Below are 10,542 nucleotides of genomic sequence, written 5' to 3'. Positions count from 1 at the left end.
GAGTCTCAGGAATTTGCATCCTGAGTCTTATGTTGTTACTCTCCTGTTACGCATCACTTTGGTAATGTTCTCAAATTGTTTTAAGTGCAAGTTGGTGATGTCTTGCATCCCTTGAGCTGCAGTTGGGGCAGCCGGTCCACAAGACGTGTGAGGTCCCTGCATCCCTGGCCCCTTCTCCTAGGTCTGCGAGTGGAAGGAGCCTGAGGAGCTGAAGCAGCTGCTAGATTTGGAGCTGCAGAGCTGCGGCGAGGCACAGGAGCAGATCCTGGAGCACTGTCGGGCTGTGATTCACTACAGCGTCAAGACCGGTGCGCTGCGGGTTCTGGTGGGAGGATTCTGGTGTTTGCACCCAGCTCCATGCTGAGCGCCCTGCCCCGCTCCCCCTTCTCCAGGTCACCCGCGGTTCTTCAACCAGCTCTTCTCGGGGTTGGACCCCCATGCTCTGGCCGGACGCATTATCACTGAGAGCCTCAACACCAGCCAGTGAGCCACCCCAGAGCCCCTCGTTCCATCCTGTAGAGGACTTAGGTTTGCTGGGAGGTGGCTCAGGGATAGGAGAGGTTTTTGCCCCTCTGCCATTTTCTGGGAATGCCTGCTGACAGTGTTTTCCTTCCTGTCCTTTGAGCTTCCATTCTTCAAGTTTTCTCTGGCCTCCTGAGCCTGGGTTTCTCTCATCTGTGCCTGCCTCCTCCTCCTCCTCTTTCTTACTCTTTTTTTTCCCCCCAAAATTACAGTGTTCCCACATGAGTGGTTTTCTTCCTGCAGTCTTGGGTTGCCACAAGGCACAATCCTCTCTGCCCAGTCTTATAGCCTGAGGGTTTGGGAGGTGACCCCACTCCAGAGGCCCCTCCGTCTGTAAACCCCAGGCCGTGGCAGCTTCCCAAGCCGACGCGGGTCCCCACTCGTGTTGGTAAATGGAGAAGCAGCCAGACCACTGGTCTCTGCTGGATGTAGGCAGCGGGGCAGAGGCTCAGTGCCATCACCTTCAGGTCCAGCCGCCTCTGAAAGCCACACCTGCCGGGCCTGGCTGCCCAGCACAGAGCGCACTCGCGTCTTCTTCATCACCGGCTCATGCTCAGCCAGGACCCCTCCTTCCCTTCTCAGCATCTCCCTCTTTGGCTCCTGTAGTTGAAGGGCCTGGCCTGGAAGCCCCTCATGTCTCTTTGCCTGTCTCATCGGTGCTCTTCTGGCAGGTACACGTATGAGATCGCCCCCGTGTTTGTCCTCATGGAAGAGGAGGTGCTGAAGAAACTGCGGGCCCTGGTGGGCTGGAGCTCTGGGGACGGGGTCTTCTGCCCTGGTATGTGAGAAGGAGAGGCCTTTCCTAGGCCTTCTCGGGGCTCCTCCCCCCCATGGTGCTCTTGCTCTAAGCAGTGGGTAGGGAGCAGTGATTTCTCTCTTTCTCTGTATGGGCCCAGGGCCAGTCCCCTTTAGCTTGGTGTTTGCCAAGAGCCACTGGCATGCGCACTTGAGCACCTTCTCTCAGGGTGGGGGGCGTCTCCTGGGCGGGGCTGGTGTGGTCATGAGGACCTGCTGGTCTTGGGCCACTGTGGGTTTCTGTGCATTTGTACAGCCCTGGGATTCGCGGCTGGGCAGCTAGTCACCCCGCTTCTTTAACCAGCGCGCGAGCCCCAGTCCTGACTCATTACTGCTCCCTTTTGCCGTCACCTCCCCTGTGACAGGTGGCTCCATTTCTAACATGTACGCGATGAACCTGGCCCGCTATCGGCGCTACCCAGACTGCAAGCAGAAGGGCCTCCGGGCACTGCCACCCTTGGCCATCTTCACATCACAGGAGGTGGGGAAGAGCAGAGGTGCAACTGTGGGCTCCGATTCTAGTCGTGAGCCGGCTCAGTTAGAGCCCCTTCGGGTCTTCCTTTCTGCCCTTCCCATCCCCAAGCAGATGTGTTACCTTCCGGTCAGGGCGGCCATGTGCACATTCACGCTCGTCCTGCCCGGGTGGGGGGGCGGTACCTACAGCCCCCTCTTCCTGTTCAGTGCGTGGTCTTGACCAGCTGCATCCGTGCTGCCGGAGCTCCTTAGAGATGCAGAATCTCAGGCCCACCAGACCCGAATGCGCATGTGCATGTTGGCCAGCCACGCGGGCACCCTGTGCGCATGCACATTTGAGAAGCCCTGGCATGCAGGTCCTGTCTACTGCAGCTCATGCTTGACTCCTACCGGTCTCTCTCCTCCCAGCTGTCCTTGCCTTCTGACCCCTGGCCCGGGTCTTGCTAACCTGGCCTGTGTATTCTTCCACAGTGTCACTACTCCATCAACAAGGGAGCTGCTTTCCTGGGCTTTGGCATTGACAGTGTTCGAGTGGTCAAGGCTGATGAGAGGTAAAGGTCCCTCTGCCAACATGATCCTGACCCATTTTGGCACAGTGCACCTTCCTGCTGCCAGGAAGCTCTGCCCTCAGGCCAGGCATCCCCGTGGACTTCTCTTCCTGCAGAACTGGCCTGACAGTGGCCCTCTACCCATGCTCTGAGATCTGTTCTACCCCTCTCAGCATGAAGGCCCTGCGTTGCTGACCCATGCTTGCCCTGCCTTTTGCAGGGTGACGCCTGGTGCCCAGGGGCCCTGTGCCTTCTCTGCTCACTCAGGTTTCTTTTTCAGAGGGAAAATGATCTCTGAGGACTTGGAAAGGCAGATCAACCTGGCAGAAGCTGAGGTGGGTGAGCGAGGGACAGCGGGGTGGAGTAGGCTGCCTGCGGGGCTGTTTGGGCTCTGCCTGCTCAGGGCATCCAGCGTGGCTCGCCTCTGTCTCCAGGCCCGTCTTGCAGCAGGCTGAAGCCTGCGGGGCCAGGCCTTTGCAGCAGGGACTCTGCCGAGGCACGGTCAGAGTTGGTAGTGGGATGGTGAGGGGCACTGAGTGCGGAGGGAGTCCGGGTGCACAGCAGGAAGAGGAAGGGCCTGAGCGCAGCGTGGAAGGTTTCTGCGGGCTGGGGGACCGTGTGGGCAGATGCTGAGGGGGCTGTGAGCAGCACGAGGGTGGGAGAGGTTGGGGACCCTCACACTCAGCTCTACTGAGCTGGCTGCATAAGCCTCTGCAGCCGTCTAGGGGGATGCTTTAGCACTATCTGTGCTTAATTTTTGGTGGTGGTGTTGAGAATTGAACCCAGGGCCTCACATGTGCTGGGCAAGCCTATTCCCAGCCCCTCTATACTTTTTTATTTCTTTTTTATACTGGGGACTGAACCCAGGGCCTTTACCCTGAGCTACATCCTCAACCCTTTTTAATTTTAATTTTCATCCGTTTATTTTCCTATTGATTTTATTTACTTAGGGCTTTTTTTTTGAGACAGGATCTCTCTGTAGTTCAGACTGGCTGTGAACTCACTGTGTAGCCCACACTGGCCTTGAACACATGCAGTCCTCTTGCCTCAACCTCCCAAGTGCTGGGATTATAGGCATGCAGCACCACCCCTGGCTTATACAATTCTTAAATATATCTGTCTACTGGTTCAGAGCTCCACTGCTTAGAACTTACATTATACATCATCATTACATGTGTGTAGAATTCTGTGCTTGGGAATGTTTCCTGGAATAAAGTCTACATTTTAAAAAACACGATCAGTTGCCTATGAATGTGAGGATTAATTTCTGGATTCTTGATGTTACTGTATCATTCTACATGACTGTCTTTGACATTGTCTGGATTACTGTACCCTTGGAATAAGCTTTGAATTTGGAAAGTGTGAGCTCTCAACTTTGTACTTTTTTAGGGATGGCTTTGGCCATACTTGGTCTCTTGAATTTCCAAATGAATTTAGGATCAGCTTCTCAGTTTTTTAAAAGAAACTGGGGTAGTTTGTTTACTTGGTTTTTGTTTGTTGAGGCAGGGTCTCACTGTATATATAGTTCTGGTTGATCTTGAAGTTGCTGTGTGGCCCAGGTTAGCCTTGAACTTGTGGCAGTCCTCTTGTCTCAGCCTCCCGAGTGCTAAGATTATAGGCATTTGCCACCACATCTGGCCCTTTTTGATGGTCTTATAAATGAGAGTGTCTTCTCAGTTTTATTTTAAGAGATCATTCATTTTAATTGAAATACAGTTAATTTTATATACAGTATTGTGTTTTTTGAAAGCATTTGTGAACTGGTACTAGTTGTTTCTTAAATGTTGGATAGAATTCATCTGTGAAGCCAGCTGGGCTTGAACTTTTCTTTGTGGTAGGGCTTTTTATGTTTTTTTTCCCCTAATTCAATGTTGGTATAAACTTTTGTACTCTTTGAATTTTTCCAATAGCATTTAGATCTTCCAGTAAGACATTAAAATTTTTGACAGAGCATGAGCTTTGGAAAGTTGACAGACCTAGGTTCAAATTCCATCTCTGGAGCTTCTGCTTGGATCTCTGAATCTTAGCGTCCCTCCCTGCAGAGAGGACAGCAGTGCCGTGTTGTAAAGCTGATGGCCAGGTTTGTCAGGCGGAGAGCTTACAGCTGGGCCCCAGTACCAGGCCCTGGGTAGTATTTGTTTTTTTGTTTTTTTTTTTGAGGCAGGGTCTCTATGGAGTCCAGGTTGGCCTTGAACTCACTATGTAGCTTGGGCTGGCCTTCAATTCATGATAGTGCTCCTTCAGCTTCTGAGTGCTGGGATTACAGGCATGCGCCACCATGCCTGGCCTGAGGTAGCTTTTGAGGTGGCTCTGAAGTCTTTTCTTCCTGGGCATTTTTGCAATAGGGTGCTGTGCCGTTCCTGGTCTGTGCCACCTCTGGTACCACTGTCCTGGGGGCCTTTGACCCCCTGAATGCAGTTGCTGATGTGTGCCAGCGCCATGGACTGTGGTTACACGTGGACGTGAGTAGGACCTGGGCCTGGGGGTGAGGTGAGCTGCGCCAGGGCCGCCGAGACCTACGTTGTTCCTCCTGCTCTACAGGCTGCCTGGGGTGGGAGCGTCCTGCTGTCACAGACACACAGGCATCTCCTGGATGGGATCCAGAGGTGCATACAGCTCCCTTCCTCCCACCTCCTACCCTTCAAATCCTTGATTCTCACAAGAGTCATGGACCGTGGAGCTTAGGGTTGGGGTGGAGAAGAAAGGTGGTAGGCTGGGGCTGGGAGAGGTAGGTGACTGGGGCTTGGAGGTCAGATAGGGAAATCCCCCCCTTTGGGATGGCGGAGCTGGGCCGGGTGAGACCCTCTGCTGGGCGTCTGAAAGAGGAAGAGGGCTGTGGCTTGGCAGCTGGAGGAGGAGCCTCTGACCTGGCGCTGCTCTTTCTCACCAGGGCTGACTCCGTGGCCTGGAACCCCCACAAGCTCCTGGGCGCAGGCCTGCAGTGCTCTGCGCTTCTTCTCCAGGACACCTCGGTGGGTCTGCCCTGTCTCTACCCTGCCCCTGCCCACCCGTCTCTGTGGATGTCTGTCATCTTCCCTGGTCACCTTAGAGGGCGTCCAGGCCATACTGTGTCCCCTTTGCCGTCCTCCCCACCCCTGCACGGCCTCCCTCGCTCTCCACGCGAAGGAAGAGGCTTCTGTCTGGAAGCTGTGGCCCGCGCCGTGCTGGGCAGTTCGGGGAGAGCTGTGGATGCTGGGAGAAGACCTGGAGAGGGGTTCGAGTCAGTGCTGCCTGGCTCGGCGGAAGGGAAGGGCGGCTGGGCTGAGACCCCTGGTGTGCCCTGGCAGAGCCTTGGAGAGTATCGAGGCCGGGGTCTGACAGTCGCCTGCTCTCCACACAGAACCTGCTCAAGCACTGCCACGAGTCCCAGGCCAGCTACCTTTTCCAGCAGGACAAGTTCTACGACGTGGCTCTGGACACGGGGGACAAGGTGGTGCAGTGTGGCCGCCGTGTGGACTGTCTGAAGCTGTGGCTCCTATGGAAGGCACAGGGCGGGCAGGGGCTGGAGCAGCGGATCGACCGGGCTTTTGCCCTTGCCCAGTAGGTGTGGGGTCTCGGGTCCCCTCTCTTGGAGACCACCCGCACCTTGCCTGCCCTCAGGGCCACCTTCCTCTGGGTGCCTTCTGTTTCCATGTCTGTCCTTCATCTGTCATGTGTCTCCTCCGTTCCCAGGTACCTGGTGGAGGAAGTCAAGAAGCGGGAAGGGTTTGAACTGATCATGGAGGTACGACCACAGGCTCTTTCACATCCCCTGCCCAGGCCTGCCCCATACACCAAACCCACATGGCGGAAGGGGGGCGGTGTGAAGAAAAGGGCTTGTTCCTCAGCGGACCCCTTCCCTTGTCTCATCTCCCTCAGCCTGAGTTTGTCAACGTGTGCTTCTGGTTCGTGCCCCCAAGCCTCCGAGGGAAGCGGGAGAGTCCGGATTACAGCCAGAGGCTGTCTCAGGTAGTCCTCTCCTCCCGGCCCATTTGAGAGCTGGTTCAGCAACTGATGCAGTAGGTGCTTTTCTGCCCCCTGCTGGCTGTGACTGGTAGGGCAGGTCCTTGCACAGGTTTCTGGTCCTCAAGTGGCATCAGCTGGAAGACCACAGTTTGTCCTCCATTGTGAGGGCAGGGACGGGGAGCAAGGCTTGTCTCTTTGAAGTAAGAGAGAAGAGCAGGGATGTTGCAGAAGTCAGAGAAGTCACAGGTGCGGCACAAAGACTCCTGTGCTGGGAGCTGTCCTAGGACAGTGGTGGCAAGCCTATGGCATGCGTGCTCAGCAGTGTGTTTGTATCATTGAAAGCTCTAGTTTTACTTTTCTGTTGTTTGTCTCTTTTTTTGGTATTTCTCCAGTACCTGGAACCGAACTCATGACCTTGCGCTTGCCAGGCAGGTGCTTTGCCACTGAGCTAAATCCCCAGCCCCTCATTGAAAGCTCTAAAAGGTTCGCTGCCACTGCCCTAGGAGCTCAAGTCCAGGGAAGAGATGGGAGGCAGAAAGATCAGAAAGAGCTCTGTCACTGGTGCTGGGGACAAAGCAGCCTCTGTCCCCAGGCACACTTTTTAGAGGTGGAGAGGTTGTTTTTTTTTTTTTTTTTTTTTTTTTTTTGGTCTTTTTGAGACAAGGTCTCGCTATGCAGCCAGGCTGGCCTTGAGCTCCCTTTCTAGCCCAGGCTGGTCTTGAACTCTCAGCGATCCTCCTGCCTCAGCCTCCCGAGTGCTGGGATTACAGGCGCGTGCCGCGATGTCCTACTAGATGTGGTTCCCGCCCTCGTGCAGATATATGTAGAAAGCAAGAGTTACCAGTTTTTAAAAACATTATGAGCACATGTTTGCAGTACAGTGATTACGTTCATCCTGGGGAGTTGGCACATGTCCATAACACACCTCAATTCTTTCCACTTCTCCCCATCCTCTCCCTCTCCAAAGAGTTACCTGTTTGAAGTCAGTGTGCTCAAGGCGGTTTTGGAAATTACCTGCTAGATTATACTGCACAGATCAAAAATACTACAGGAATGAAGAGAGGGGAGGTGTTCGAGTTGATTAAGACTTGAAGTTAGAATGGAAGCAGTGTTGGGAAGCAGAAAGATGTTGGGGGTTAGCAGAAGGTGGCCCTTGCCATGGCTTTTTGGGAATAGGAGAAATGAAGCATAAAGCAGAAGGCGGAGGAGGTCAGGCAGGTTGGGTGTGGTGTAGAGAATAAGCCGGGGCAAGGTGAGGATTTGCGCAGTGAACGGGCAGTGAGCGGACAGGCAGACAGACGTGGGAGCCCCGCTTCTGCGCCCGAGCTCAGGCTGCGTCTCCCTCAGGTGGCCCCCGTGCTCAAGGAGCGCATGGTAAAGGAGGGCTCCATGATGATCGGCTACCAGCCCCATGGGACCCGCGGCAACTTCTTCCGCGTGATCGTGGCCAACCCCATGCTGACCCGTGCAGACATGGACTTCCTCCTCGACGAGCTGGAGAGGCTTGGCCAGGACCTGTGAATCTTCGCCCTCTTGTGGCCGTTTAGACGCCATCCTTGACCCCGTCCTCCTCCAACTCTGCACTGTCTCTTGTGCTCTCCAAGTGGCCTTAACCATGTTTATATGCTTCGACCCCTTAACTCTCTTAATTACACACTTGCTATTAGGAGAATGCTTAAATAAACTATAGTCTATCCATGTGATGGACTGTTACTCTTGAATCAAGATATTTACAAAGAGAACTTTTATTAACCCAAGAAAAAATAATATAATGTTATATGGAAAAAGCTGAATATAAGACTTTATATATAATGATACTAGAGATATATTAAAAACATATAGGAAGGGACAGGTGTGGTGGCACACAGCTGAAATCCCAGCCTTCAGAAGGCCGAGGCAGGAGGATTTGAGCAAGACCCTGCCTCCAAAAACTATGAACTATGCCAAAGTGTTAACAGTTTTTCCCCTGGATGGAATAATAGGCAATTTTCAAATCACAGCCTCTATACCTTTTGTGCTCCTCTCTTGTGATATGTAAGGAATATGAATTACTTTGTAATAGGAAAACAATAAAGTTAAAATTTCAAGTATTTTACTTTGGTGTGTCTTGAAGTTCGTTACTCTCAATCTAAATAATGGAGACCTTTATTTTTAAAAGAAATGAACAAAAAGCAGGTAAGAGAGAATAAATATAGGTACAGTTTTCTTCCCCAGAAATCTTTAGTGGGAGAGAAAAGCCCAAAAGTACAGTTAATCTCAAACTAATCATACTTTGGTGACATTGAAAACAAAACGGGCACGGATGGAACCTTTAAGCCAGAGCCTTATTCACTTACACTGTCGAGGGGCTCGGGATATAGCTCAGTGGCATAAGCGCCTGCCTGGCAAGCGCAAGGTCATGAGTTCGACCTCATGGTCATGGTTCCAGCAAAAAGTTCGACCTCATTGGTCATGGTACCACCAAAAAAAACCCCCCCAAAACAAAACCAAAAACCTTACACTCTCGAAAGAAGTCCGCACCCCTTACCAAGAAAAGGTTGTTCTGTAGTTTAAACAACAGAAGGCAAGTTTAAAAAAAAACCAAACCAGCAGCAACAACATCTGACAAATCACTGCCCTGCCCTCTGGGATTGCTGCTGTTTTGCCTGAAAACATCCATTCAGGGGTGGGATATGGCTCAGTGGCAGAGCTCTTGCGTTCTGGAGGCCCTGGGTTCAATCTCTAGCCCGCCCTTCCCCGAATCCCAACCGAAAATAACTCCTATCCATGTAACACTTAAAATCCGAGCTGTTGCTACTTCTCAGTCGCTTTGGGGGAAAGAGGAATTTAGCTGCACAAGCTACTAAAAATGAGTGGCAGGTCTACCAGAACTTTTTGTTATTTCCAATCCCTAAAAATATCATTTGTGAAAACAGCAATGTGGTCATGTAAAAGTCATCCAAAATTATTTGAAGTGGCAAATACAAGCTGTGCAAATCATAGCAAAAGAACATCCAAGTCTCAGGCACTATTCTCTTGACCGTATTTTTTTTTGGGGGGGGAGGGGCTTTCCAATAATAAATTACTAGTAATTCCCCTGTAAACTTGTTTTTTTTTTTTCAATCCCAAGTATCAAAACTAGGGTAGCCATGAACATGCTACACAAGTGCTGTGCTACTGAGCTATACTCCTAATCCCGGAGCCTAATCTGAAAGAATTCTGCATACCTGCAGAATGTCTCAAAGGTAGTGGAAAAAAAAAAAAAAAAAAGGAAGGGATCCTGATTTTAACTTAAAGCAAAGCCACAGATCCAGAATTTTCGGATTCCTTGCCTCATCTGCACTTGAGAAATATTTTTAAAAGCAGGTCAGGAGGACAGGACATACAATCGATGAATCTATTTTTTAAAAACTGTAAAACTGGTGCTTCTTCTCCAGTGTTCCCAAATTCCAGCTCCATGTCCCTCCACCGACTTTCTGGCTTTAAGCTCCTGGTGCGTAAACTCTGCCCTGCCATCTGAGCTGGAAATTTCATGGCAGTCATCTCTCAGCGGAGTGATGTCCCTGCTCCAGGGCCTTTGCACATGCCATCTCTTTTGCCTCTGTGTTCCTCTATCTTCTGCCTTTAGGTTTTTGTTTGGATGTCACCTCCTCTGTGAAGCTGTCCTTTACTTAAAATTACATTTGCATCTTGCATATCCCATCCCCTTATCTTCCTTGTTTTTCTTAATAGCATGTGTGAGCATTCGGCCTACTCTCATTTTAGTTATTTTAAAATTTTCCATGTCACCCAATGAGAATGCAAGCTCTCAGAGCAGAGGTTTGTACTGATGTCCCTGCTTGTAAATGGTGTTTGATGCTGACTAGGGGGTGCTGGTGCTGAGTGAGCAGTTCATGATCTCTCTGTACTAGCTGACTTGCTTTTAGTCATACAACTTTTAAGTGGTGGAACCAGAAACTGAAATGACACCTTTTTACTCTGGCTTTTAGCCAAGGAGCTAACCTGCCTCTGTTGATGGGGGGGTGCATAATTCGTAGGCGTGTTAGGACTGCTTTACTCACCATCGCTGTGAAAATGTGTGAAAGGGAATAAGCTCAAGTCAGGCAGATTTTGACAACGCTCTTGGGAGTGTTCTTGTACACCCTGGGTCTTCATTTGCCTATTTCTCTTCTGTTTATGTACTTTTAAAAAATTTATAATGGCAGAGCCAGGTGTGGTAATGCACACGTGTAATCCCAGCACTCGAAAGACTGAGACAGGAGGATCACTGTGAGTTTTA

At 51.3% G+C, this 10,542-nt stretch overlaps 1 protein-coding gene across 9 annotated transcripts in view; it reads left to right on the top strand.

Annotated features, from left to right (window-relative positions):
- The window catches only part of Csad (cysteine sulfinic acid decarboxylase), a 26,608-nt gene extending 18,231 nt beyond the window's left edge, over window positions 1-8,377 (top strand). For 6 of the 9 annotated variants that reach the window (XM_005397157.2, XM_013520948.1, XM_005397156.2 and 3 more), the window contains exons 3-15: window positions 182-308; window positions 393-483; window positions 1,194-1,300; window positions 1,683-1,798; window positions 2,263-2,342; window positions 2,620-2,674; window positions 4,685-4,801; window positions 4,881-4,945; window positions 5,230-5,311; window positions 5,680-5,879; window positions 6,012-6,063; window positions 6,198-6,287; window positions 7,632-8,377. In XM_005397157.2, coding sequence (XP_005397214.1) covers window positions 182-308; window positions 393-483; window positions 1,194-1,300; window positions 1,683-1,798; window positions 2,263-2,342; window positions 2,620-2,674; window positions 4,685-4,801; window positions 4,881-4,945; window positions 5,230-5,311; window positions 5,680-5,879; window positions 6,012-6,063; window positions 6,198-6,287; window positions 7,632-7,805 — 1,356 coding nt within the window. In that variant the 3' untranslated portion in view covers window positions 7,806-8,377. The remainder of the gene's footprint in view (window positions 1-181; window positions 309-392; window positions 484-1,193; window positions 1,301-1,682; window positions 1,799-2,262; window positions 2,343-2,619; window positions 2,675-4,684; window positions 4,802-4,880; window positions 4,946-5,229; window positions 5,312-5,679; window positions 5,880-6,011; window positions 6,064-6,197; window positions 6,288-7,631) is intronic. The other 3 variants (XM_013520947.1, XM_005397159.2, XM_013520949.1) reach the window with 2 other exon arrangements.
- Window positions 8,378-10,542: the final 2,165 nt, after the last annotated feature.

Source organism: Chinchilla lanigera, unplaced genomic scaffold (assembly GCF_000276665.1).
Source record: "Chinchilla lanigera isolate Chin_1 unplaced genomic scaffold, ChiLan1.0 scaffold00057, whole genome shotgun sequence".
NCBI classification, from domain to species: Eukaryota; Metazoa; Chordata; class Mammalia; order Rodentia; family Chinchillidae; genus Chinchilla; species Chinchilla lanigera.
The sequence above is the reverse complement of the archived record's forward strand: the minus strand, read 5'-3'. Positions and strand labels throughout refer to the sequence as shown.